At 51.7% G+C, this 27,356-nt stretch overlaps 2 protein-coding genes across 2 annotated transcripts in view; both read right to left on the bottom strand.

Annotated features, from left to right (window-relative positions):
- CSGALNACT1 (chondroitin sulfate N-acetylgalactosaminyltransferase 1) overlaps positions 1-9,337 on the bottom strand; it is an 85,801-nt gene extending 76,464 nt beyond the window's left edge. The window contains exon 1 of the mRNA XM_051819904.2: positions 8,634-9,337. Within this exon, the coding sequence (XP_051675864.1) occupies positions 8,634-9,198 (565 nt within the window). The 5' untranslated portion in view covers positions 9,199-9,337. The remainder of the gene's footprint in view (positions 1-8,633) is intronic.
- LOC138843459 (POLG alternative reading frame-like) overlaps positions 9,239-27,356 on the bottom strand; it is a 237,685-nt gene continuing 219,567 nt past the window's right edge. The window contains exons 5-6 of the mRNA XM_070047307.1: positions 20,843-20,988; positions 9,239-9,460 (exon numbers count right to left, since the gene is read on the bottom strand). Of these exons, the coding sequence (XP_069903408.1) occupies positions 9,239-9,460; positions 20,843-20,988 (368 nt within the window). The remainder of the gene's footprint in view (positions 9,461-20,842; positions 20,989-27,356) is intronic.

Genomic DNA, 27,356 nt, shown 5'->3' with positions numbered 1-27,356 from the left:
CTCCTTTCCCAGGTGCATTAGCAGGGACTGGATCAGAAGCAGAGTAGTTGGGCCTCGAACTGGCGCCCATATAGGATGCTGGTGTTGCACGCAGCAACTTTACCTGCTACACCACAATGCCAGCCCCATAAGTTACAGTTTTATAAAAACAACACGTTCTGGGGCTAACGCTGTGGCACAGTGGGCTAAGCCTCCACTTGCAATGCTGGCATCCCATATGGGTGCCGGTTCTCAACTCAGCTGCTCCTCTTCAGATCCAGCTCTCTGCAATGGCCTGGGAAAGCAGTGGAAGATGGCCCAAGTGCTTGGGCCCCTGCACCTGCATTGGAGACCCAGAAGAAGCTCCTGGCTCCTGGCTTTGGCCCAGCCCCAGCCATTGTGGCCATTTGGGGAGTGAACCAGTGGATGGAAGACCTTTCTCTCTCTCTCTCCCACTCTTTGTCTGTAACTCTACCTCTCAAATAAATAAAACCTTAAAAAACCCAACAACATATGTTTGATTCATGGCCATAGAACACAGAACACAGGATTTGAGGTTTTCAAAGTAACTCTTCTAGTAATGGACTTCCTGATGAGCGGCATTGCCACAACACCCCCACTTATGAGATCAACACAGTTCTGTTCTTTTAAACTGCTGGAAAGTGCATGGCAGCCAACTCTAGGTTCTGAAGTTATGAGAAGAGGTTATTGATTTGCAGAACAGCATAAATAGACAAAGTAATCAATAGGTTTTAAATTATAATTGCACAAAGCAGCTTTGGACTTCTGCACCTGCTCCAGGATATAATAAACTGGACTGAGTAAGTACCTCTCACAACAAAAGGAGACTTCAAGTGCAAAACTTGTTTTCCATCTTAGTGCAGAGCGAAGTCCACAAAGCAAACGGCTGGCCCCAAATCTAAGCAAAGATGAATCCTCGCTCAGCAGGCAAATGCACCTGGCCACAGCAGTCAGACTCCAAGCAGCTGGTGTGGGCCCAGTGTGGGCCGGCCAGGCATGCAGCTGCATGGGCTGCAGAACATGCAAAAGTGTGCACGCTGCCGCAGGCTCTTTCCCCTGAACCCCACTAGTTTTTCACAGAAAAGGTCAGAAGGAACCTTAAGAAAGTCTCAACTCCATGTAGACCTGGGGGGCGGTGCAGTGAGCAAGAAGCCCCCACTGGATCCTTCTCCCCCGTCTCCCTGCAGTGGAAGCAAAGCCTAATGGGCGTGGGGGGGTTAGCAAACATTCTCAGTCTTGGAGAACTGGTGATGCTCACAGCAGCTTGGGAGAGGGGATAAGAAAGCCCCTCCTCTCCCCTGAGCGGGACAGGAGAATGTTCCATGACCAGTGACAAAGAGCCTGCTCAGAGAAGCTCAGAGGCAGCCCCACTGCCCTGCATAGCTAACAGCTTGAACAGCAAAGTAACTGAGAACAGTGCTGGGAGCCATGCAGGAGAGGCATGTCTGAGGGAGAGGTACACGGCAAAGCTCAGAGCAAACAACAGCCTGCAGGAATTTAGATACCGGGGTGCACCGAGGGTAACCACAGCAACCACAAACCTCAAGCCCAGCCCAGCTCCTAATGGCACAGTGTCTTGACTTGGGATGCTTCAACTTACTCAGGATGCTGCAAAAAAAACCACCCACACCACTACTGCTTTCTTAACAATTTATTGTTTCACCGACTTGAAAGACACAGCAAGAGAGAGAGACAGAAAGAGAGACAAGCGAGCGAGAGCGAGAGAGAAACATGAGTGCATACACACCCATCCACTGGTTCACTCTCCAAATGGCCACCACAGCAAGGGCAGGGCCAGATTGGCCCAGGAGCCCGGAACTCCATCCTGGTCTCCCAAATGGGTGGCCCGGGCTCAAGCACTTGGGCTGTCTACCACTGTTTTCCACGTACATTAGCAGGGAGTTGGATCACAAGCAGAGCAGCTGCAAGCGTCAGCTTATCCAGGAGCACCACTAAACTGGCCTCAACTCTTGCTTTTTAATTTCTTTCTGGTAGTCAGTAAGTTACACAAGATAGCCAACACTTACCATAAATAGGCTTGGAGTGAATGATTTTGCCTGGAAACAGGCTGGGGTAAATGTTCTAAGCACAGGTAAGGGAGGCTGGGCTCAGCTAGGCCGTTCATAGGTTATAAAATACATCAGCGACACTGACATTTTCAAACCAACTGGGCACAACCTATGGTAATTCAAGGAGTGTGTGCAGGTGAGCTGCTTCCTTTGCTCTCGCCCTCACTGACACATGCACACACATACATACACACATGTATACACACACACACTACACCTAAGGCCTAGAAGAAGGAAAAGCCATTTCCAGGTATGAATACCATTTACCTTGGTGTCTACTCAGAACACAAGGTGTCTGGTTTTCAACAAAAAGAGGTATAAGAAAGAAAAAAAAAATCCAAGACACAAAAGCATTGTCAGAACCAGACTCAGACTTAACAGATGCTGGGCCATCTACCCAGGAACGGACAATCCCTGAGCATCCAGCAGTCACCCAGCCGCCAGTGCTGAAGCCCTCATGGAACCCTCAACCACTCAGAGTCCTGCCTCCCCACGTGGGCAGGCGGCAGGTGCTTCAGGCCTGCCCCAGATTTCTCCTCCATTCGCAGCCCCTCCAGAGCTGGGACACACTGCACACACACGTCAGTTCTCCACACACGCAGGCTGACCGAGGCCTTCAGCCACACCGGAACTGAGGAAAAGCTGGTGGCCTGGTTGAAACAACAGCTCCTTCCCAACGGACACCATGTCCCAGTGTGGCAGAGCAGGCTGGAGTCTGAGCAGCCGTGCCTGCCGCCCCATCCGGTTGTGCCATTCCTGCAGCTGAGTCCTAATGGCCTCCTCCCCCTGGTGCACCCTGTTGGGCACACGTCCTCTAGTGTGTGCGAGACCCTGGCCAGGCACCTCCTCCACGAAGCACTGCCCGACCACTCCTGCAAAAGCCAGTTTCCTCCATCCTGGACACCCCTGGCATCCTGCATGCTCTCTGACAACACATTCTGTATGTGAAACCGATGCCAGGTGGAACAGGTGCAGCTCCATTGGAAAAATATCCCCTAGGGTCTATAGCCATACCACCCCTGAATTTTCCTAAGCAGGGTCGGGCCTGGTTAGTACCTGGATGGGAGAAAAACATCCCCTAGGACCTACATTGCTTTCTGTAAGGATGGAGAAACTCCCAACAGTCAGAGCTGCCAGCTTCTGCAGTCTTGGGACAAAACACCCCATGCACAGGTCCCGCCAGTCGGCCACAGCCCACCGAAGGTCAACAGGGCTCACCCTCGCCAGAGGGGCCCAGACCACATGGCCAAGAGTCCCACTCCACCTCTCTTCCCCTTTGCCTTTCCCTCCCATCCTTTCAACCTTGGAGGCAGGCCTGGCCGCACAGTCTGCAGGGCCCAGAGGACAATGAAAATGAAGAGCCTCTTTATTGCAAAATCATTGAGCAAGCCAAAGTCTCCCGTAACAGCAGTCATTGATTCCAGCATGGGCATTTCTGGTTGCAGGGCCCCGATGGAGAGCCCAGGGGCTGGATTCCCCTGCCCTGGGCCGCCTTCTCCCTCACCAACACCAGGAAGATTTTGCACTACAAAACGGAGTCTCAAACCCCTTCTAGCTCTATTTTTGAATGGAAAGTATTTTTCCCTCCTTGTAGGAACACAGAGCATCAGCAACACAAATGAGACAGATTGAGAGGGGAAGGGATGGAGGGGATGGGCCAGGGACCATCACCTGCTCAGGGCTTACTAATTAGCCACAGAGGCCGTTCCAGAAGACAGTGCCGAGGGCAGCCACCGCTGCTTCCCTTGCAGACGAAGGCTGAGAACGGCTTTTGTTTTTTTAAAGATCTATTTTATTTATTTAAAAGGCAGAGTTACAGAGCCAGAGAGAGAGAGAGAGAGAGAGAGAGAGGGAGGGAGGGATAAGGAGAGGGAGGGAGGGGGAGGAGGGAGGGGGAAGAGAGAGGGAGGGAGAGGGAGGGAGATGGAGGGAGAGGGAGGGAGAGGGAGGGAGAGGGAGGGAGAGGGAGGGAGAGGGAGGGAGAGGGAGGGAGAGGGAGGGAGAGAGAGGGAGAGAGAGGGAGAGAGAGGGAGAGAGAGGGAGAGAGAGGGAGAGAGAGGGAGAGAGAGGGAGAGAGAGGGAGAGAGAGAGATCTTCCATCTGCTGTTTTACTCCCCATAGGGCCGCAATGACCAGGGCTGAGCCAGACGGAAGTCAGGAGCTGGGAACTCCAACCAGGTCTCCCACGTGGGTGCCAGGACCCAAACACCCGGGCCATCTTCCACTGCTTTCCCAGGTGCATTAGATGGGAGATGGATTGGAACCGGAGCAGCTGCAACTTCAACTGGCACAGTGACACGGATGTCAGCAGCTTAACCTGCTGGGGCATAGTGCCGGCCCCAAGGCCAAGCATCCTTACGCTGTCAGAAAGTCTGCTCCTGCCACCTCACCCCCACCCCAAACACAGATGAGGCCACCCACTTGCAGAATTCCACGCTTCCTTATTTCTGCACCAATGTCCCTGGTTGTCCCCCAAATGCCCAGAAGTGCACCTGAATGCCTGTCATACCATCTTTCCCCCAAGTCACTAAGATGGTTATAAAGCGACATCTCAGTGATATGCCTGTGAAAGAAATCAATAGAAATAAGTAGGTGAGGGGCTGGCACTGTGGTGCAGCAGGTTAAACTACCACCTGTGTTGCTGGCATCCCATATGAGTTGGAGTCCTGGGTACTCCACTTCAGAACTAGCTCCCTGCTAATGAAGACGGGGACACAGAAGATGGACTGATGTACAGGCCCCTTCCATCCATGTGGGAGACCCAGATGGAATTTTAGGCTCCTGGCTTCAGGCTGGACCAGCCCTGGCCATTGCAGCCATTCAGTGAGAGAATCAGCAGATGGAAGATCTTTCTCTGTCTCTCCCCCTCTTTCTGTAACTCTGCTTTTCAAACCAATCACTCAATCTTTCAAATAAATATATAGAAAAGAAGAAATGATTGCTTAGCAAAGCAATCAAGAAAAGGAGGGGAAGAGTACCTTGTGTACTGCAGATAAGACAGGCTTGGAGGCTGGGGGTGGGAGAGCTGTGAGGAGCCTGAGTTCACATCTCTTGTTGACAGATGGGGAAACTGAGGCTCAAGGGGTATAAAGACACCAGGGAAAGTCGGAAGCCCCCTGTGCTGTGTCAGAGTGCCTCTAGTCACACAGTGGCTTTATGATGGACACAGAAACTATCCCCTGGAAGCTTCCATACACATTATTGTCTCTTTAAACACAGGGCATCCGCCTGCCTTTTTGTATTCAGGGTTCTGCAGGTGCACTGCCCTCTCTTAGAACTCTGGGGTTGTGGAACTCCCCCATTTCCAACCTGAACCCTTTCTCTGGGTTGGCACTAAACTGTTTCAACTCTCTACCAGCTGAAACCAGAAGCACAAAATCCCTCTCTCTAGGGTCATGCTCAGAAACTCAAATAAGCTATCGGAAAGACGCCCTTCACTGTCAAGAGGTCCCAGCACGTGCCAACCCATTATAGAAGGCAGATCTCAAGCCAGACCTTTCCCACTCTTTCTTTCTCCTTAACTAGGTACAGATGAAGGACTGCGAACCAGGACTGAAAATGTTCTCAATAGCCATTCACTCCAACCACCTCTCTGAAGCTAGAATCGGGATGTGTAACCGCAGGCCAAGGGTCATCCAGTTGATGATAGAATTCTTCAAGTGCCAGGGATCCCGCTTTGTTCTCAAACATCACTATTGTCAAAGCGACTCCTTTTATTAATTCTGCCTCCCCACTGCTTCCCTGACTTGTACAGTCTTCCACAGTGTCTCACTTCCCATGACTTAAGATTCCCCATAATCGTGTTACAGATAAGACCCAAAGAAATGAAATAAGCCACGCTGTTGATGACAGCCACGTCCGTATAAATACACGTGAAAGGTTTGTGTTTATGTGCTCTTGGCAAGAACAGTTCTGGAGACTGCCACCACGTCTGGAAGACACGCTGGATTACCTGCCTCGGGGCCCCAGCTGTGTGCCACGCCTCAGACAGCACAGGTAGCTGCTGTGAGAAAGTGCCTCAGCAGAAAGTCGGGCACCTGTCACAGAAACCACTCAGGAACAAGAGGCTGGTGCCAGCATGGAGAAACACAGGGCTGTGTATTCAGATACTGGACAGAGAGAAGCAAGCAGATTTCAAATACGAATGCAGACTGAAGGCCACAAGGCAAGCGCTCCCCACAGAGGCAGGCTCTGCATGTGGGCAGCTCTAGGCTGCAAACTTCAGGGACGGTGGCAACTTTTTTTTTTTAATTACATGCAGTGATCCTCCCTGAGGGTCAGCTAGCAAGGTAACCTATGTGGAACTGCTTCACAAACTATAAAGCACTATCAAAAGTTACTTGGCATCATCATCACCGTCATCTTTTCAACTCTGCCCAGTGCTCACCATGTGTCTTCCCAGGTACAGGCAGGACTGTTACATGGCATTTTCAGTATCTCATACAAATGGGTGAAAATATGCACAAAGTTTAATCTTGTAAAAGATCTTTTCAAGATTTCTTTCATTGGTGCCAGCGCTGTGGCTCAAGTAGGTTAATCCTCTGCCTGCAGTGCCAGCATCTCATATGGGCACTGGTTCAAGACCCAGCTGCTCCTCTTCTAGTCCAGCTCTCTGCTGTGGCCTAGGAAAGCAGTGGACAACAGCCCAAGTGCTTGGGCCCCTGCACCTGAGTGGGAGACCCGGAAGAGGAAGCTCCCAGCTCCTGGCTTCGGATCAGTGCAGCTCCATCCGTTGCAGCTATCTGGGGAGTGAACCAGCGGATGGAAGACTTTCTCTTTGTCTCTCCCTCTGTCTATAACTCTATCTCTTAAATAAATAAATAATAATAATAAAAGATTTATTTCTTTATTTGAAATGCAGAGTGACAGAGAGAGGGAGACACAGAGACAGAAATATCTTCCAGCCGCTGCTTCACTCCCCAGATGGAAGCAATGGCTGGGCTGGGCCAGGCACGTGGGTGGCCGGGGCCAATGTGTCTTTAACTGGTTCAACTGCATGAACTTACAGTTCACAGATTAAGCAAAAAAATCTTAAGACAGGAAAGAACCCAAAGAGAAGAGGCATGAATGGCAGGGAGAGGAGGGGTTCTGATGTGACCACCTTGTCTGTGGACTTGGGAGACAGTGGTCTCATAACCAACACAGGAGTCGGGTGAGGTGGGCACAGCTGTATTACTGGGAGAGCTGAAGTAGATTCTGTTCAGAAACAGGGGGGAAATAACCAGATCTCTGGGACCAGCATTGTGGTGCAGCAGATTTGGCCTCCACTTCTGATGCTGGCATCCCATATTAGAGCATCAGTTCTAGTCCTGGCAGCTCTGATTCTGATCCAGCTTCCTGCTAACACACCTGGGAAAGCAGCAGAAGACGGCCCAAGTACCTGGGCCCCTGCACCCAGATGGGAGACTCGGATGGAGTTCCTGGCTCCTTGGCTCCAGCCCTGTCCAGACCTAGCTACTAATAGGCATTTTGGGGGGATAAACCAGCAGATGGGAGATCCCTCTCTCTCTCTCTCCCTCTCCCTCTTCCTCTGAATCTGTTTATCTCTTCCTCTCTGTTGTTTTACCCATCAGATTAAAAAAATCTTAAAAATAAAAAAATAGAATTAGACACAAAGACCAGTTACTACCAGGCTATCTGGTTCCATGAAGCAAGCAGAACTGTTCATCTAGTTTCCATGTGCCCCGACTCGCGGACAATTCAATGTGGTCTTCATAGACTGGGACCCTGGAGCCGGAAGTCCCAGGTTCAAACCCTGGCTCTGCCACTGGCTAGCTGAGCCACTGGCGGTACTCACTTCATCCATCTACACCTCCCTCTCCTCAAACCCCCACAAGGCCACTATAAGGAAAAGTAAGTAAGAATAACTTGTCCACACAGGGCAGGCTTGTTCCTGGCCCATTCTGAGAAGTGGCCATGAGAAAGGACACAATTAAAAATGCTTGTCACACTCTACTTGGATTTCAAGGTTACACACACACACACACACACACACACACATATATATTTTTTTCTCCCCTTGAAAAGAAGAAAAACGATCCAGCTTCTACTGCCAAGGAACAATGAAATCATCCACTCAGCACTGTGGTTTCCATGATAACAAGGGCAGGTGTTTGGCTTAACGGTTAAGCCACAGGCCGACACCTGCATCCCCTAGCCCAGAGCCGGGCTCTGAGTTTGGCTCTGTTCCCAATTCCAGCTTCCTGCCAATGTGCACCCTGGGAGGCAGCCACGATGGCTCAAGCACTTGGGTCCCTGCCACCCACATGGGAGACCTGGATTGAGGCCCTGGCCCTGGCCCTTGGCAGCACTGGAGGAGTGAACTAGTGGACTGGAGCTCTGTCTGACTCCCAAATAAAACACAGTGTCAACAGATGCTTTTGAAAAATTAAAAAAAAAAAAAATCTGCTCAATGCCTTTGGCCACGTCACATGACCAGCCACGCCACAGCCTGTTTGTTCGCAGCCTCGGGCAGCCGCATCCTGAGTGGTGTGAGGACCCCAGCCGCCTTCCCCTGCTCCCCCTGCTCCCCCTGCTCCCAGACCCCTACCCAAACTCGCCCACCTTCCACGAAGTCCTGGGCCGTGTAGGCACGCTGGCCGGGGCCGCTCTCGGCGGGGCTGTTGAGGGCCTCCACGGCCGCCTCTATAGCTTCCACCAGCTCGTCCCGCTTGTCCTTGCGCACGGGCTTCTCCTCGGGGTGGCGCGTCAGGCCGGTCTCCAGCTGGTACACCTTCTGCAGGGTGAAGCTGTCGAAAGGCACGGCGGCATACTCGGTGGCCAGCTTGACGCCCGCATGCACCTCGGCCCTGTCCACCTGTGCGCGCAGGAAAGCCAGCAGGTCCGGGCGCGGCGGCTCTGCGGCACGGCCCTGCAGCTCCTCCTTGAGCTGGGCAATCTGCCGCTTGAGGCTGCTCACATAATCACGGTGCTGCTCCTCCCACTCCTGCAGGGCCGCATGGTAGCCCTCCTTGCCGGTGGGGCCATTGGCCCTGGGCAGCCCCCGCTGCGCGTCGTCAGCCTTCGGGGTGCAGGCCAGCATGTAGAGCACGGACAGGGCGCAGCTCAGCAGCACCAGGAGCAGCACCACCCGGGACACCCACGCCAGCAGCCCCCTGCGGACCATCATCACTCAGGAGGCATCCCCGCCCGCTGCAGGCCCGCCGGCGCTAGGCCTTGGGGAGCGGGTGCTGGAGCTGCCCTGCGCGGCCTCCATCCATGTCCTTCGGGAACGGGCTCTGGGCCTTGCAGTGAACCACGCCACAGGACAGCTGTCTCCCTTCGGAAGGATGCTCCTCCAGGTGGCGGCGGCGGCAGCGTAATAAATGAAGCCTGCACCTGCACACCTGCATTCCCCGCCCAGTCCTGACGAGCAGCAGACAGGGGAGCACCTGGGAACAGACACAAAGCGCTCAGTGAAGAGGGTGACACCACAACCGACATTCGGGTCCCAGACGATAGTCAGCAGACCCCCACCCCCTCCCGGGAAGGCTCTGGGAGGTGTTCATGGCAGAAGTCCAGAACACAGAACAGTGTGTGCAGGGGTGGGCAATGCACACACAGGAACAACGGCCACAGAGGAAAAAAAAGGCGAACAGGGCAAGGCTTGAACGGCAGCTCTCTTTGGGCAGCAGGAAGGAGACTGATTACTCTGCTGCCCTGTATCTTACACATGTTGTAAAATCTGCACCACGGCCACATTTGGGGAGGCTCAAAGGCAGAGAACTTCAGTGACATTGCAATGGCAGGAAGCTGGTGCCCAACAGCAATGCAGCAGGTCTGTGAGCTTGCACCTGCAGGTGTTCACCTGTGTGCCCCCCTCCAGGACAGACCTGAAAGGGGCTCAGGTGAATTCTAGGATTTCTGATGAGGAGGCAGGGACACAGCTGGAGGCAGACATGTGCAACACCTAAATGTGGAGGGACAAAGTGAGAAGTGATCAGGGGACAGATGCGCCAGCTAAGTCCCCCAGTTCTGTGTGCACAGAAGATGAGGTCATTATGGTGGGGGTGGGGGTGGGGGTGGAGGCGGGGGGCGCAGGTGAAGCTGGGAGAAGTCCAGAGACCAGAAACACTGCCATGCTGGGACTCCCACCCCAGGCAGCTGCTGCTCCAGTTTCTGTGCCCTCCTGTCTGCTCCTCAGAAATTCTCAGACGGGGCTGGCACTGTGGCACAGCAGGTTAAGCCGCCTCCTGCAATGCTGGCATCCCATATGGGCCCCAGTTCGAGTCCCAGCTGCTCCATGTCCCATCCAGCTCCCTGTTGATGTGACTAGGAAAGCATCAGAAGATGGTCCTAGTTCTTGGGCCCCTGCACTCATGCAGGAGACCCAGATGAAGCTCTAGGCTCCTGGATTCAGCCTGGCCCACCCCTGGCCATTGCAGCCATTTGGGAAGTGAACCAGCAGATGTGAGAAATGTTTCTCTCTGTCTCCCCCTCTTTTTCTCTGTAACTCTTTCAAATAAGCAAACAAATATTAAAAAAAAATTCCCAGGCACATCCCAGGGCCTTTCACAGACTGCTTCTGAGAGTCATATGCATATGCCATTTTTTAAAAAAAGATTTATCTATTTGAAAGTAAGAGGGGCTGGCGCTGTGGCATAATGGGTAAAGCCACCGCCTTCAGTGCTGGCATCCCATATAGGCACCGGTTCGAGTCCTAGCTGCTCCACTTGCAATCCAGCTCTCTGCTATGGCCTGAGAAAGCAGTGGAAGATGGCTCAAGTCCTTGAGCCCTGTACCTGCATGGGAGACCTGGAGGAAGCTCCTGGCTCCTGGCTTAGGATTGGCACAGCTCCAATTGTTGTAGCCAATTGGGGAGTGAACCAGCAGATGGACGACCTCTCTCTCTCCCTCTCCTTCTCTCTCTGTGTAACTCTGACTTTCAAGTAAATAAATAAATCTTAAAAAAAAAAGAGAGTTACAGAGAGAAAGGGAGAGACAGATAGATATTCCATCTACTGGTTCACTCCCCAAAAGACCGCAATGGCCAGGCTAGCCAGATCAAAGCCTGGAGCTGAGAGTTTCTTCTAGTCTCCCACTTGCAAGCAGGGACCCAAGCACTTGGGCCGTCTTCCACTGCTTTCCCAGGTGCATTAGCAGGGAGCTGGATTGGAGGTGGAGCAGCTGGGACTCGAACAAGCACCCATATGGGATGCCAGCATTACAGGTGTAGCTTTACCTGCTATGCCACAATGCCAGCCCCTCCTTCTGCCACTGTAAAGAACTCATATTTAATCATTGTCGTGATAATTCAGTTCTTTGTATACTTTTCACCTAACCCAAAATCTAGATGCTGGGCCAAAAAGTCATCTCATTTGCTGGTGGGCTTACTAACAGGAAGAGAGAGCCAGACCAATTAGCAACTTGGACCCCTGGGGAAGTGAGAGAGGGGTTCCCCTGTCATTCTGCCTATGTGGTAGGCACAGGGGGTAGTAACAGGCTCCTGGACTTTATCTGCATTTCCACCTGCTGTGTGTTCCCATTCTAAGACCCAGCAGATACACCTCTTACAAAGACCACTGCACCACCAAAATGGTTCATTGCTCAATTTCCCGTACAAATCCAATACATAAGATCTCCTCTCCAGTATTTCCTGTGGCCTGAGGATTCTCTCTACTATAATTTAAAACAATACACAATTATTAGTGCTAAGTTTAAAGCGCATGTTTTAGCCCTGGAAGCCTTTTCTGTGACTGATGAAAATCTTGGGATTTGTATAATTACTATAATTCTGTGATTAAAAACATCTCAGCTTCGGTGTTCAGGCACCTTGCTATTTTTAATGAAATCTCTCAGATGCACTCCCTATATCCAAATATTAAATTACCAGTGAAGACATGTCACCACATTATTCTGCCATCTTAAAGACTTTTACTTTAAATAGGTTTTCATTAAAGGCAAAAAAAATAAGCAAATGAAAAAAAAAAAAACAAATAGGGAACATTCAACTCTATTTGTGTAGTGGAAACTAAAAAGTGTGCAGACTTCCTAATAGATTTTTAAGTGGAATAACATATTTGCAGAATATATTGAAATCATTGGTTAACTGAAGCTGTAGCTGAAGACTACAGTTAATGAAATGATTAGAGAATTTTTTGTTCTGATCCATGAGTCTCTTTCAAATCTAGGTTTGCAGATTCACTAGTAGAAATTTCATGGGCATTTGGTAGTCTCCTCATTGGAGAAGAGGAGGAGAAATCACAGGTTTTTAGGAAAACGGCCTTTTAAAAAGAAATAACATAAAAGCTATAAAAGTTGCTGCCAAAGAAGCAGGGGTGAATTTTTCCTTTTAGAAGCACTTAACTTGGGCCAGAAGCAAAACTCCACCCCATTCACAAACTGTTTCCTAACAATTCCAGACGTCTCATCTGCAATCAGAAACGCTGATGGCTGGCTGCCTGCAGAGGCCTGAACGCCCTGCTTGCTGGCGCCAGGGGAGGCTACTCCTCTGCATCCCGGCCTCCACGGACACCGTGGGTTTTCAGCCTGGCAGCACAGAAGTGACTGTCACTTTCCCAGCTTGGCCACCGCCCAGAAGGACTATCTTGATGCAGGGAAACCAGCCCAAGATAGAACTAAGCCCCCAAGGCCCTGTGTGCTGGGAGAACTCCTAAGTCAGCAGGTAGGAAGTGTTCAGGATGGGCTGATGGGACACACCACAAAATTACCAAGCACCACCACAAGCGAGGGGGGGCAGTAAAGACACAGCTTACGCCATCCCTGCAGCATGGCACTACTATTTTGAAAACTTAGGCAGTTACGTTTTTTAAAAAAATTTTAAGAGAGAGGCAGAGAGAAAGAGGGAGCTCCCATCCACCGGTTCAGTTCCCAGTGCCTGCAACACCTGGGCTGGGCTGGGCTGAAGCCAGGTGCAAGGGGCTCAGTCTAGGTCTCCCCTGTGGGAGGCAGGAACCTGATTACTCGAGCCATCACTGCCGCCTCCCAGGGTCTGCACTGGCAAGAACCAGAGCCAGTTATGGATGCTGCGTCCTCCAACATGGTGTGCAGGTGCCTTAACTACTAGGCTGAGTGCCCCTAGCTCAATATCAGGGGTTAGGCTTGCTGCTTGCCATGCCAGCACCCCATAGCCGGGCGCCTTGCCTCCTGGCTGCTCTGCTCCCAATCCAGCTCCCTGCTGATGCACCTGGGAAAGCAGCAGCAGGTGGTCCAAGTGCTTGAGCCCCTGCCAACCATGCAGGAGACCTGGATAAAGCTTCTAGCTTTGGCCTGGCCTAGCCCTAGCCACTGCGGCCATTTAGGGAGTGAATACAGTAATGGAGGACCCCTCTGTCTCTCTCTGTAACTCTGATTTTCAACTAAATAAATAAAACTTGTTACAAATAGATACAAAATATTTTTTAAATAGGCATAAAATATTAAAGCTACATTCCCATCAGCTAAGTGTATGGATGGTGGATGGGGAAGGGAGAGTGCTCAGGATTCAAACGTAAATTTTAATACAACAGAAGTTGAAGATAAGGTTATTGATGAGGATTTGCTCAGCTATGCAAGTGGCTACAGGTACTGTCCACTTCATATTCAAGTGGAAGCTCTCCGGAGGGGAAAGCCAGGCAGGCTGCAGAGTTGCAGACTCACTCGAAACACCCTCACAATTCCTAGGACAGAGGGGCTGTTGGGATGGGAGCCAGCACCTCACACAACAGATCCTGGGGACAGTCCTGTCACAAAGCTCACGCGTGCCATCACAGAGAGCTCCCAAGACCCGTGTATATCAGTGTCCACAAGAAGCTCCTGAGTGGCCATCAGGGTCAGTGGCTTCCCTGCGGCTAGGAAGTGCTAGTGCACTGGGCAATGTCGGGCCTTGTGAGTGATCGTGGGCAGTGTTCAAGGAGTGGCAGCAAATTCCACCTGACATCCCCACCCTGCGAGTGGAAGCAAAGCAACAACGGTGTCTGCGGAGTACGGTCATTACCATGCCACCGCGTGTGGGTCTCCCTGGCGCCGGCGGTCGGCTCTGGGACAGCACAGGCACGCACGCCCTCCATCCAGGGATTAGCAGTACCGCAGGACACACACGGCGGCCCCACCTCTCGGGTAAACGCAGCAGCGCCCTGCGCTTGCTTGTGTGTGGAAAAGGCAGCATGCGAGGACTCTTACCCAAAGACCTGCTTTCACAAACAGATATAAAGCGAACACTGTACACTTTATTTGAACATATGGCTTCATTTAGGAGTCCCTCTAGCTCGGTTTCAGAATTCCTGTGCGCAGACTGTGGTGGCCAGCCTCCGAGGTGGCCCCCACGGACCTGCCTCCCGGTGTTCACACCTTGGCATGGGTGGTAGAAGTGACCCACAGCCCACGGCAGGAGTGGAGAGATCAAGCTATGAAAGACTTGCCTTGGGTGCCTCCTCCTCTCTCTCTGCAAGCTTGCATGGCAATCAGCTGAAGCCTCCAGCCAACAGCCAGCAGGGGGAAACTGAGGCAGGCCTGCCAACGACCCCCCAGGTGAGCCTCGCAGTGGATTCTGTGGCCACAGACAAAGCCACGGATGGCTGAAGTGTGCCAGATTGGTTGCGCCCTGGTGATCGTAGCCTGGCTACGCTGCCCTTGGGGTTCCTGGATCTGAGACCCCAAGATATGATAAATGCCTGCTGTGTTCAGCTGTTTAAGTTTTGGGATAATTTGTTATGTAACTAGTATGTAGGATCACAGACTTTAAATTCACATAAAATGCCACCTTCCAACCTCACAGGTTGTAAAAAGATTTATTTATTTGAAAGGCAGTTAGAGAGAGAAGGGAGAGAAGGAAGAGAAGGGGGGGAGAGGGGGGAGGGGGGTAGAGAGGGGGAGAGGGGGGGAGAGGGGGGGAGAGGGGGGAGAGGGGGAGATTCCATCCACTAGTTCACTCCCCAAATGGCTGTAATAGCCAGGGCTGGAGTGGGCTAAAGCCAGGAGCCTGGACCTCCATTTGGGGCTCCCATGTGGATGACAAGGGCACAAGTACTTAGGCCATCTTCTATTACTTTCCCAGGCCATTAGCAGGGAGGTGGATCAGAAGTGGAGCAGCCGGGACTCAAACCAGTGCCCATATGGGATGCTGGCACTGCAGGCAGTGGCTTAACCCACAGCACCACAATGCTGGCTCCTGTAAAATGTGCTAATATGCATTATCTCCTGCAAGGCCCAGAGAGGCTGTGTGACTTATCTAAAGCCCCACAGCCTGCCCGCAGTGGAATCAGGACTCAAAGCCCTCTCTTATCAAAGCCCAATATGCTTCCTGCCATAGCGCATGGCCCAAGCCCCCAAGGTTTTACTCTTGAGCAATGCTTATTATTCCAAATGCTTTTCCTTTCTTTCTGTTAATGTCAAAGACTTTGGGAAACCAGTCCAGTAAAAATCAAAGTCAAAATTTAACATGTTTAAGGGGAAACCTTAAGATAAGACTGGAATTGACCACACAGCGCCATCTAGAAGGAGCTGACACCTGGGCCACGTCCGGGAAGGACAGCAGAAGCCAGGTCTGCCTCTCCTCCCACAGTCGACCACGCTGCTCAAGTGAGAAGCCCGACACTGTTCCCAGACCTCCCCTCTCCATCATCTTCTACACAGCTCCACTTCCAAGCTCCTGGCTCTGCCTCGACCACCCCAGACGAGGCCCCACCGCCAATTCCCTGGGAGGGGATGCACTCACCACTGAACATGGGAGGGGAGGGGGCCAGGGCCGGACAGCAGAAGCCACCAAAGGTCTGGACACCAGAGGAGGACACTAGAAATCCAGCAGAAAGCAGAAGAAAGCCCTAACAAAGCCTGAAAGACCCGAACGCTTGCAGATCCTGCTCTCAGGACCTGCTTTTCACAGCTTTCCCGTAACTTTATACGAGGATGCTGCCTGCCTTCTCTCACAGGAAACAAACCCAAGCCAGCCAGTCCCTGCCCCTGCTGTCTGTTTCTCTCCCCCCACCCACCCCGTGTGTCTCATACACAATTGCTTCAGGGCCGAGGTACTTTCAAAGAACTAAATGATCTGAAAATGAACATAATAGCTCATAATCTGCCCCAAACCACATCCACCTGGAAGCCTTCGCGCTTTCTCAGATGTCACAGCTCTTTCTGGATCTTTCTGGAATGCAGGTTGGTTTTGTGCACCGAGTCCTCGGTCAGCATCCGCGCACCTGCCAAGTGCTTATCCTCAGGTGTGTTTCTGAGAACAAGAGAAGAAGCTAAGGCAAGGAGAGAAGCAGGTGAGGGTTCCTGTGCACAGATTCCAAGGTGCGGAAGTCAGATCCTGGTGAGAGAACAGCGCTTCCAGGGTCAGCCAACAATCAACACCAGAGTCTCGGGCCCCTGTGCAGGAGTCTGGAGCAGTGTCCCCTGACCTCCCTCAGCCCTGACACCTGCTGTCCAGCACAGCCCGCGAGCTCAGTGCACAAAGAAGGCCCCCACCCCACATGGTCTGCCATCTTGTTCATTCCAGAAGGTTTTTTTTCCATTTCCCCTCTGACTTCGGCTCACAAGGTCAACTGTCTCATTGGAGTGCCTGGGTTCGAGTCACAAGGTCAACTGTCTCACTGGAGTGCCTGGGTTCGAGTCCAGGCTCTGCTCTCCATCCCAGCTTCCTGCACAGCCCTGGGAGAGAAAAGCGATGGCCCACATGGTTGGGTGCCTACCCCCCCTATAGGAGGCCAGGATGGAGTCCCAGCTTCCAGCTTGGGCCCTGACCAGCCCTGGCTGTGGTGGGCATCTGGGGAGTGGATCAGTGGATGGCTTCTGTCTCTCTCAGTAAAAATAATTTTTTTAAAAGGGGCATTGCATTGTGGTATAGAAGGTAAAGCCACCAGGTGGGACACAGGCATCCAGTAGAGCAGTGCCAGTTCAAGTCCCTGATGTTCTGCTTCCAATCCAGCTTCTTGCTAAGGGACCTAAGAAGGCAGTGGATGAAGGCTTGGCCCCTGCCACCCCTGTGGGTGACTTGATGGAGTACTCGGCTCCAGGCTGTGGCCTGGCCCAGCCCTGGCTATTGCAGTTATTTGGAAAGTGCACCAGCAGATCAAAGATCGATTCTCTCTCTCTCTGTCTCTCTCTCTTCCTTTCTGTGGCTCTGCCTTTCAAATAAATAAATCTTTAAAAAAATTTTAGAAACACCAGCTGTCTTCAAACTTATTAAATATAAATAGCACATTCCAGGCAGTGATAAGTTTTGAACAGGTACTATATATGCTATATACGCAAACACATTAATTTACAAAATACATACAAATTTTGCAATGCTAGTGCCTTATGTATTTACAAACAATACTCCTAAGCAATGAAGAGGAAATACTTTGAGACTGATGTGCTACCTACTGTGCTAATGAGGCCCCTGAGGAAATACTTTAAAGTCATGTCTCCTCACCGTGATGGAATATGGTGGGTATCCCCCAGGCACTTACCACTAGTCCCCTGCAAACACCCACAAAATCCCACCCCAACGGACTCCAGACCCCAGCACGAGGCCCCTGCCTTGCTCCCCCCTGTCCCTGGGGGACGTCTGTACCTTCGAACCCCAGTGTCTCCATCCCAGGTCCCCAATACCTGCTGCCTCTCCCAGAACCCACTTCCCCTCCTCCCAAACTGGGAGGACTTGCACTTGGCTACCAAGAAGCCTGGCCAGGGTCTGCTCTGGGAAGCCTCACTACACGCAGGCTCCAGGAGCTTCTTCTCCAGCACAGACCGGCCCCTGGGAGCGGCTGACCCATTGCCTTTCAGCCAGGAATTCACAGGGGTCTGTTAAAGGAGCTGTTCTGATTCCACATGCCCCAGGTGGAAGTAGGAAAGGGAAATTAGCAACTGCTAATCAGAGAATGAAATCCCAGAGATAAATCACAGCCACACACACACGCACACACACGCACACACGCGCACCCACACGCACGCACACGCCAGGAAACTGGCCCAAGCCCAGGGCGCTCTGCTCTTCTGTTCTCATTGAGGCTGTTAGTTTGCTGATGAACTTGGTGGAGTAGACCTGGTAGAGAGAGCTTCCTCGCTGTGCACAGATCTCCCATTTCCTGCCGTCACCCCCAACCCCTGCTCCAGGAAGCCCTGGGCCAGCTGTCGCAGAGGTGGCAGCCGGGGTGTGGAGGGTGCAGGGAGACGGGTGCTGGCTGGGGAGGCATGGCTCAGGCACCCGGGCAGAGTCGGAGCCTGCGCAGCAAAGAAGGCTCAGGCATGCACATCCCGAAAGCCTACAGGGGGACTTTCTCGTCTCCATTCCTCCCCCAGGCCCAGGGCCCCTGGGGGCTGATGGGACCAACCTGCCCCACTCAGTGAGAACCCCATAAAGCCAGGCTTCCAACACCCTCCCGCTGCTCATAGTCAAAACCCTTAGTGAGCACTGACAACCTACTAAGCACGTGACAAACTCATCCCATTCAATCCTCAAAACAGTCCCAGGAGCCAAGTCTTATTATCCCATTTAAGATAAGAAAGCTGAGGCTTAAAATAGTGAAGGGACATTTGGATAAGGTGCATAGCTAGCCAGCAGCCAGGCCCAGGTTCCCAGCTGGCCCTAATTCTTTTTTTTCCCCCAAAGATTTTATCTATTTATTTGAAAGGCAGAGTTACAGAGAGGCAGAGGCAGAGAGAGCAAGCGAGAGCGAGGTCTTCCATCCGCTGGCTCACTCCCCAAATGGCCGCAACAGCCAGAGCTGGGCCGATCCAACGCCAGGAGCCAGGAGCCAGGAGCGTCCTCCTGGTCTTCCACAGGAGTGCAGGGACTTTCTCAGGCTACAGTAGGGAGCTGGATTGGAAGTGGAGCAGCCGGGACTCAAACCAGCATCCACATGGGATGCCTGCACTGCAGGCGGCAGCTTTACCTGCTACTCCACTTCGCCAGCCCCATCCCATCTAATTCTAAGCCTGCTCTTGTCCACTGGGCCATACTGTTCCCAAGCTTCCCACTGAGACCCGCTCCTCACTCCTCACCCACAGGTCCAATGTGCCATGTTTCTGAGTCCATGGCGAGTCTGGCCGCTCACCAGTTTGCCTGGCCGCTCACATGTAGGGCTTCTCCAGCAATTAGGGTTTGCCTCCCCATAGAGCTGCACTCTGCAAGTCCACCTTCCTCCCCAGAGATGCAAACTCCCACGGTGCTGATCAGTAAGGCCCACCCCAGCCATGCTCGCACAACTGAAGTCAGCACGGCAGGATTTCTCTGCGGTGTTCCAGTGCCTCTAGCAGCCATCAGGAGCTTGTACCCATATAACTGAAAAGCACCCCAGGAGGCGGGATTCCTAATCAACACAGGGATGGTCTTTGAAAGAAGGAAACATGGAAACATGTCCGGATTGGTTAAGATGTTGGCTGGCAAGAGGCCGGCATTGTGATACAGCGAGTTCAGCTGCTGCCTGCAATGCCAGCATCTCATATCGGAACACTGGTTTCAGTCCTGGCTACTCCACTTCTGATCCAGCTCCCTGCTAATGCACCTGGAAAAGCAGTGGAGGATGGCCCCAGTACGTGGGCCCCTGCAACCACATGGGAGACCTGGAAGAAGCTCCTGGCTATGGCCTGGCCCTGCCCCAGTCATTGTAGCATTTGGGGAGTGACCAGCAAGTGGAAGATTCCTATTCTTTCTCTCTCTGGTTTTCAAATAGAAATAATAATAAAAAAAATTGCATGATGGCTGGTCTCACTAGGGAATTCTCTCCTACCACACACACTGTGAGGACTGAGACTTCTTTCTCTCAGAGCACTGCAAAGCAGACATCCAGGCGAGGGCCATGCTGCCAGGGAGATGCACACTACATTAACAAGGAGGGGACTCATTAAAAGTGGGTGAGGCTCTGCAGCCCAGGGCCTTCTAGCTACACAGTACGTGTGGGGCCCTGAGCAGGCTGCAGGCAGAGCTGTGAGCGACAAGCCCCAGCAACAGGGTGAGGTCAGAAGTGGAAACCACATTACACCAAGCTGGGATGGCTGGGGAGGCTCCACAAGAAACAGGCTCCACTCTATATGGGGCAGAGAGAGGCAGAGAGAGGCAGAGAGAGAGGGAGGGAGAGGGAGGGGGGAGGGAGAAGGATCAGAGCTCTCTGCTTCCTGATAAAATGCTCCTGTGCCTTATCAGCAGATAGGACATGAGAATGGAGGATGAGACATACTCTTTACCTCCACCACGCCCCAGCCAACGGCCTTAGACACAGATGTCCTAGAACCAAGCATTAAGGAAAGCTCCAGATAAAGGCGGCCATCAGAGGCATGAGCACGGACCCAGTGCCCTTTCAGCAGCCCCGTGGCTGCACCTCAACCTCAAGGCAATTATTATTATTTTTTAAATATTTATTTGAGAGGCAGAGAGAGAGAGAGAGCGCGAGCCCATCCACTAGTTCACTCTCCAAATGCTTGCTGGTGCCGGGCCAGGATAAAGCTGGGAGCTCAATCCAGGTCTCCCATGTGAGTGGCAGGTATTGGAGCCATTGCCATTGCCACCCAGGGTGCGCATGAGCAGGAAGTGGAATCAGGAGGGAGAGCCAGGACTCAAACCCAAGGGCTCCAAGGTGGGATGCAGGCATTTTAACCCAGGTAATTCGGATGCTGAGTCGCCAGTCTCCATTCTCCCAGACTAGAAAGCTGGGGTGACTTGCCACACAGCCAGCAGCCCCCACATCCTAAGCCAGGGTCACCATGCTGATCGGCTTCCATCAGCCACTCATTGAAGAAGACAGAGCTGCCCAGCATAGACACAGCAAATGGGGAGGTGGGGAGGCGAGGACCGGGCAGGGCAGGAGAGGAACACTGGGGCAGGGCCAGGCTGGAAACGGGGTGCATCATACCTCGACCTGAATGAAGGCCACAGCTGGAGAGCTGCCTGCCACACTCTCCCGGCTCCGGCTCCGGCTCCGGCTCCGGCTCCACCGTGCTTTGCTACCCACAGTGGCAGGGGAACTTGCAAAACCTGTGTTCCCTGGCTCTGGCTGGCCTGAGGGGGTTAAGAAGGAGACTGCTACTTTTAGCCAAGACAAAATAAACAGCTTAACTCCTCTCAGCTGTCCTCTGCCTTCCCACCTGCAGGGAAGACACCCCCACACAAATGAGGGGCTTTCTTTTGGAAAGTGGTTATTATATAACAGGACTAGAGAAAGCCCGCATTGTGCCGAATTATTTTAGAAACTCGAATTTGAGCGAGATCAACACAGCTTCTCTCCTTGCGCCACATCCTGAGTTGTAAAACCAGAAATAAGGAAAGAAGGCACGTGAGAGGTGTCGTTCTTTTTGACGAATACCAAACCCGGAGATTGCTGATATCGCGAGAGCATTTTTAAGGCACTGGCTCCAGCCTACCACGCCCACGAGTGCCTCTCCTGGCGTCCTCATCCCCATACCCAACACCCTCGCAGTCAACTATCCTCACTCAGGGGTGATGAGTTACTAAGGTACCAGCCAAAAACATCTCAAGATATTACACCTGCAAAGTAAGCCATTTGCAAGAGAGCTTGTCCTGTCGCTACACACAGAGCACAAAGGACACTTATTGATTCCAAGTTTATTCTGCGTTTTAATACGACTCAGTATTCCACTTATAAAAGTGCTTCAGAAAGTAAATGGAATTCACATAAGCCTATTTCAGTACAGAAAATTTTGAAATCCATGCAGTTTTTTTTTTCAATCGTTTTCTATGAATTCTCTAAAGACCCCTTGTTAGCTTTTGCTGCATCACTCCTAAAACATTCGTGCTCTCTGTAAACTCTGACCCTCCCACTTCTCTGATGTCTCCTGTGACGCAGACTATGTTAAGATCAGACCCACTGCGTAGATAAAGACACTGACACAGGTTAATTATTTGCCCAAATGACCCAGCAACTACGTGGCAAAACTTTTTTTTTTTTTAGGAATTATTTATTTATTGAAAAGGCAGAGTTACAGAGAGAGGGAGAGACAGAGAAAGATCATCTATCTTCTGTTAACTCCCCACATGGTTGCAATGGCCACAGGTGGGCCAGGCTGAACCCAGGAGCCTGAAACTCCATCCCACGTGGCACTAGGGCCATCATTTACTGCTTTCCCAGGTGCATCAGCTGGGAGCTGGATCAGGAGTGGACTTGATCTGGTGCTCATATGGGATGCCAGTGTTGCAGGCACCAAGCTTAACAAACACCCCCCCAAAAACGGGATTTCTGTCTACCACCTGCTATGTGCTTCAAAAGAGATGTGTGTTAGGAAGGAACAGCAGGGCATCTTCTACTGCTTTCCCAGGCCACAGCAGAGAGCTGGATCGGAAGTGGAGCAGCTGGGTCTTGAACCAGCGCCCATATAGGATGCCAGCACTTCAGGCCAGGGTGTTAACCCACTGCACCACAGCACTGGCCTCATACAATAACTCATTTTCTTATATTCCAAAATCCTAGTGTTTTTTTTTTTTTTTAATAAAAGGGCAATAAGATAAAACTGTAGTGAGTCTGAAAGGCTCTCCCCAAACTGCTGCTTCAACAGAGCAGTATGAGCTCAGCAGGGTCATTGGGGCAGTGGAAAAGTCAATGGAAGTCTCAGCCACCAGCCACATGGAGGAGGGCTGTGCTGGGTCCCAGGGTGAATGTCACGGCTGGAGACGTGACACCAGAAGCAGCAGCCACGTCGCTGCTGCACCCCAGGACTCGTCAGAGGAACCCAGGGCACCACGCAGCCGAGTTCTGAACTGCAAATTCGCTATCTACAGGGCAGTGGAGAATCTCAAAGCTGCCTAAGACATATTTTTTAAGCTCCAACTTTCTGCCAGTTCCCATGTACTAATTTCAGAGACTGGTACTAAACACATTCCTGGGGTGCCAATGTTTTTAAACAACAAAGACATTTCCTCAGATACACTTCAAGCTGCCCCTGGTGAGAGAGGCCCCAGCAGCTCCATATTCTGGTAGAGAGCAGGTCTTCTTCAGATCTGCCCAGGGTAGGCATGGAACACTTCCATCTGGAGAAGAAACTGGACTAGGATCCTTCAGACAACACACGGGAAGCTCTAGCGAGTGCCGCTATTACTACAGCTGCTCCGTAAGAATCTCCAAGGAGCAAAACAATCGAAGAATTCTTTCCCGTGCCACAGTGACCTGCAAGGCACCTGTGGAAGCCAAGCCGGGGTTCTGAGAAGACCCCGTGCTCACTGCACAGCTGCTCCACTTTCCCGGACAGGCAACCTGCCGGAAAACGGCCGCACAGCCACAGCGCTGAAACACGGGGAGCAATCGTCCACAGCCAGCACGGATTCTGTTCAGTGAATCATCAAATATGTAGTAAACGCTTCCTGCGTGGAAGCGCATGTCGGCTGTCACAGGGGATCAAGACCAGGGCAGCTGGGGTCCCCGCGCTCACACAGGTAATGAGCAGTGGGAGCGACAGCTCCAGCAGAGACATCAATGTGAGGAGAAGGGGACCCGCCGCTAGCGAGGGGAGAGAAAAGCTGCCGTGCTTCCAAGGAGAGAAAGGCGGTTTCTGGCCGGGAATCAGGAGGCTGCAGCTGAGCCTTTCCCACACAGTGGTGTTCCTCACTAGGTAGATGGGGGACCTGGGAGAACACCTTCAAGGTGCTGCAGGTAGAACGCGCAGATCTAATTAGGGCTCTTCCATTCCCAGCCCAGTTCCACCATTCTTTATTTGATAAACAAACAGTGATCTGCCACACCCAGGCCTGAATCAGCCAAAGGCAGATGCTGGGAGCCCAAGCCTGGTCTCCCAAGTAAGAGGCAGGGACCCAAATACTTACGCCCTGACCTGCTGCCTCCCAGCGTCTGCATTGAAGGAGGCTGGATCAAACCGAGGGACTCAGATGTAGGTAGGAAGTCTAGCCAGTCTAGCCAGTATCTTAACTGCTATGCCAAACAGCTGTTCGCAATTTCACTATTAAATACGCATTGTGTCTGCGCCAATGGGTTAATCAGCCACCTGCAATGTCGGCATCCCACGTGACCTCTGGTTGAGTCCTGGCCGCTCGGCTTCCAATCCAGCTCCCTGCTGATGCGTCTGGGAAAGCAGAAGATGTCCCAAGTCCTTGGGACCTGCCCCTCACGTGGGATACTTGGATGGAGTTCCAGGCTCCTGGCTTTGGCCTGGCCCAGCCCCAGTTGCTGTAGCCATTTGGGGAGTGAGCCAGCGATGAAAGATCTCTCTGTGTCTTTCCTTCTCTCTCTATAACTCTGCCTTTCAGATAAATAAATAAATCTTTTTTTAAAGAAAAGAATATTGTTTAAATTAAAGAGAGAAATAAGAACTGTAAAAACTCAGTATTTTATCAACCATGTATAATATTTTTATACATTTTTTCTACCCTGACTGTATTCCTTACTTTCTAAAGCTTTTTCTTTTCTTTTTAAAAAAGATTTATTTATGTGTTTGAGAGGCAGAGTTACATATAGGGAAAGACATAGAGAAAGGTCTTCCATCTGCTGGTTCACTTCCCAAATGGCTGCAACAGCCAGAGCTGGGCCGATCCGAAGTCAGGAGTCCAGAGCTTCTTCCAGGTCTCCCACATGGGTGCAGGGGCCCAAGCACTTGGGCCATCTTCTACTTTCCCAGGCCATTAGCAGGGAACTGGACTGGAAGAGGAGCGGCTGAGACTCAAACCAGGGCCCATATGGGATGCTGGTGCCACAGGCAGAGGCTTAACCTACTATGCCAACTTTCAAACCTTTTTGATAAATCCAAGAGCAAGGTGAAAATACAACGGGCCTATCGCACTCCTTCTTTACTGGTTTTCAAATGCTGATTCCTTTGATGAAGCCAGAAGAGCTGGATTCTATTTTTCTTGAAACCCAGCTACTAATGGTGTCAAGGTTGATAGAAATGCAATTACCCTGGGGAGCAGTGTCTCTGAGGAGGGCTCAGCTTTTGATGAACACTGCTTTGTCTCTATGAAAAGCCTTCAATGAGACGGGGTTTTAAGGCGCTTCCTTAGCCATAGAGGGCTAACACTGGTGTTTGCCAGAACTCCTCAGATGTTTATTTCTAGCTTGGCTCAATGATAGGACTGAAAAGCAAAACAATATAACAACAAAGCACAGCTTTAGCAAACCCCCCACAGCCTCAACTGGAGAAGCAGACAAAAGATGAAGAACTGAAAAAGACAAGACCACCTGCACTGCACACACCCCGAGAGCAGCACAGGAGCTGAGAAGTGACCAAGGAAATCCTGAAACAGTGGACAACCTGCACAACCGACCACATGAGCAGGCCTCACCAGAGCACAGACCAGACTGCTTTGCCGTCTTTCTCTGCAGCAGTTCAGAACAGCAAGCACGCTCCTTCAGTGTGGGCTACGTTCCTGACGGATCGATTTCCCAGGCCAGCACCTCTTGTGGGGCACACAGTGCTGGCTGCGAGGTTGGCAACAACGTAGTGTCAAGTAAAGAAACGTGGACACGCTTTTGCAAACAGAGTTCAAACTAAAGCACTCACTCTGGGTGGCACCAGGATTGCTTTTATCGGTGTTGTGACTGACACTGGGAACCTGGAGAAACTTCAAAGGGCTACAACTTGAGAAAAACAAATTGGGAGGTGATAATTTGGAGGGGGAAAAAAAAAAACTCCTTATTTACACAGGAATTGCAGTCCACGCCCTGGTCTGTTCTCAGGTCAAAGGGAACCTGCCTCTCCCTCCCAGCCCCCTTCTCCTGCCGCGTGTTCTCTGAGCAGCACCCAATGCACCCAACACACGCTGCCTGCCCTGCACCTGCAGGCCAAGGTGGATTCTGAGGACCTCCCTGCCTGTGACCTTGCACGGGGGTCTGCCTGCTGCCTGTGCAGGGGTCATGGCTGTGCCCAACAATGTGCTCACCCCCATCTCCTGAAACATCTGTTATTTCTTTGTGCTGGGAGCCTCTCACCTTTCTCCCGGTGTTATAAAATACAAAGGACCTGCAAAAAGCCCATGGAAAAGGCTCATCATCTTTTAATTCCAATTTCGCAGGCCTTCTCAAGGCACGTGTGAGTGTGATGCATTGTTGAGGATGGCAGTCACCCCAGGCACTGCATAGCACTGGAGCCACCCTCGCATCTCCCTGCGTTCACACCTGTGACCCGCCCTCCTCTGGCCCTCACCTGTCTCAGCCTCTGGCAACCACTATTCCACTCTCTTCTGTGAGATGGGCTCATCAGTACACCCCGTATATATATATCGTGCTCCATAAATGTGTATAGCTATCATGTGCCAATATTTTTCCTTTTAGGAAGTGCCTCTGTTGCTTACATCTGATATATCCACAATACAGTATCAAACCCAGGAACTGAGAAGGGGCCGGCATTGTGGCACAGTGGGTTAAGCTGCCACCTGGCCAGCATCCCATATGAGTGTCAGTTAGGTTCCTGGCTGTTCCACTTCCCATCCAGTTCCCTGCTAATGCACCTGGGAAAGCAGTGGAGGACAGTCCAAGTACTTGGACCCCTGCATCCATGTGGGAGACCTAGATGGAGTTCCAGGCTCCTGACTTCAGCATGGCAACTGGAGAATGAACCAGCAGAAGCAAGATCTCTCTCTCTCTCTCTCTCTCTCTCTCTCTCTCTCTCCCTCCCTCCCTCCCCTCATCCCTCCAACTCCATACAGACCTGCATATCTGCATCTATACCTCTATAAAGAGGATTCAACAACTTTATGAAAAAATGGAATGAAAAAGTGATACAGGTTTTCCATTAACTTCTTAAGTTGTATGTATGTATTTATTTTCATTTTATTTGAAAGGCAGAGAGACTGACAGAGAGGTTTTCCATCTGCTGGTTCACTCCCCAAATGCACACAACAGCCAGGGCTGGGCCAGGCTGAAGTCAGGAGCCAGGAGCTCCATCCAGGTCTTCCACATGAGTGGCAGGGACCCAAGGACTTGAGCCACTATCTGCTGCCCCCAGGCTGTGCATTAGCAAGAAGCTGGATCTGATATGGAGTAGCCAGGACTTGAACCAGGTACTCTGGTGTGGGACACAGGTGTTCTAGCAGTGACGTACCTGCTGCACTCCATGCCTGTTGCTCGATGAACTTTCTGATGCATCCTTGTATACCCATGTGGATATCATGAAGAAACAGATAGGCACAGGTAGACAGAAAGATCTACAGATGAGTAAGACAGAGTTCCCGAGGTCCAGGAGTTTAATGTATAGTGGAGAGGACAGGCCTCTGAAGGGAGAAGTCATCACCAATGAGGAACAAAAGGGATGAAGGTTCAAGGAGGGGCATTCAACCTGACCTAGAGCGTTCCAAAAAGATCACCACACTGGAGACCATGCTGTCAACCTCGGGGGCACATGCTCAAGCCATATGCAGACCACAGAAGGGTCCCAACATCAAATGGCAGGAAAAGGAGATAAACCTGCAAA

The sequence above is a fragment of the Oryctolagus cuniculus genome, chromosome 8 (genome assembly GCF_964237555.1).
Source record: "Oryctolagus cuniculus chromosome 8, mOryCun1.1, whole genome shotgun sequence".
NCBI classification, from domain to species: domain Eukaryota; kingdom Metazoa; phylum Chordata; class Mammalia; order Lagomorpha; family Leporidae; genus Oryctolagus; species Oryctolagus cuniculus.
Note: the sequence above shows the minus strand (reverse complement) of the source record. Positions and strands in the feature narration are given on the sequence as shown.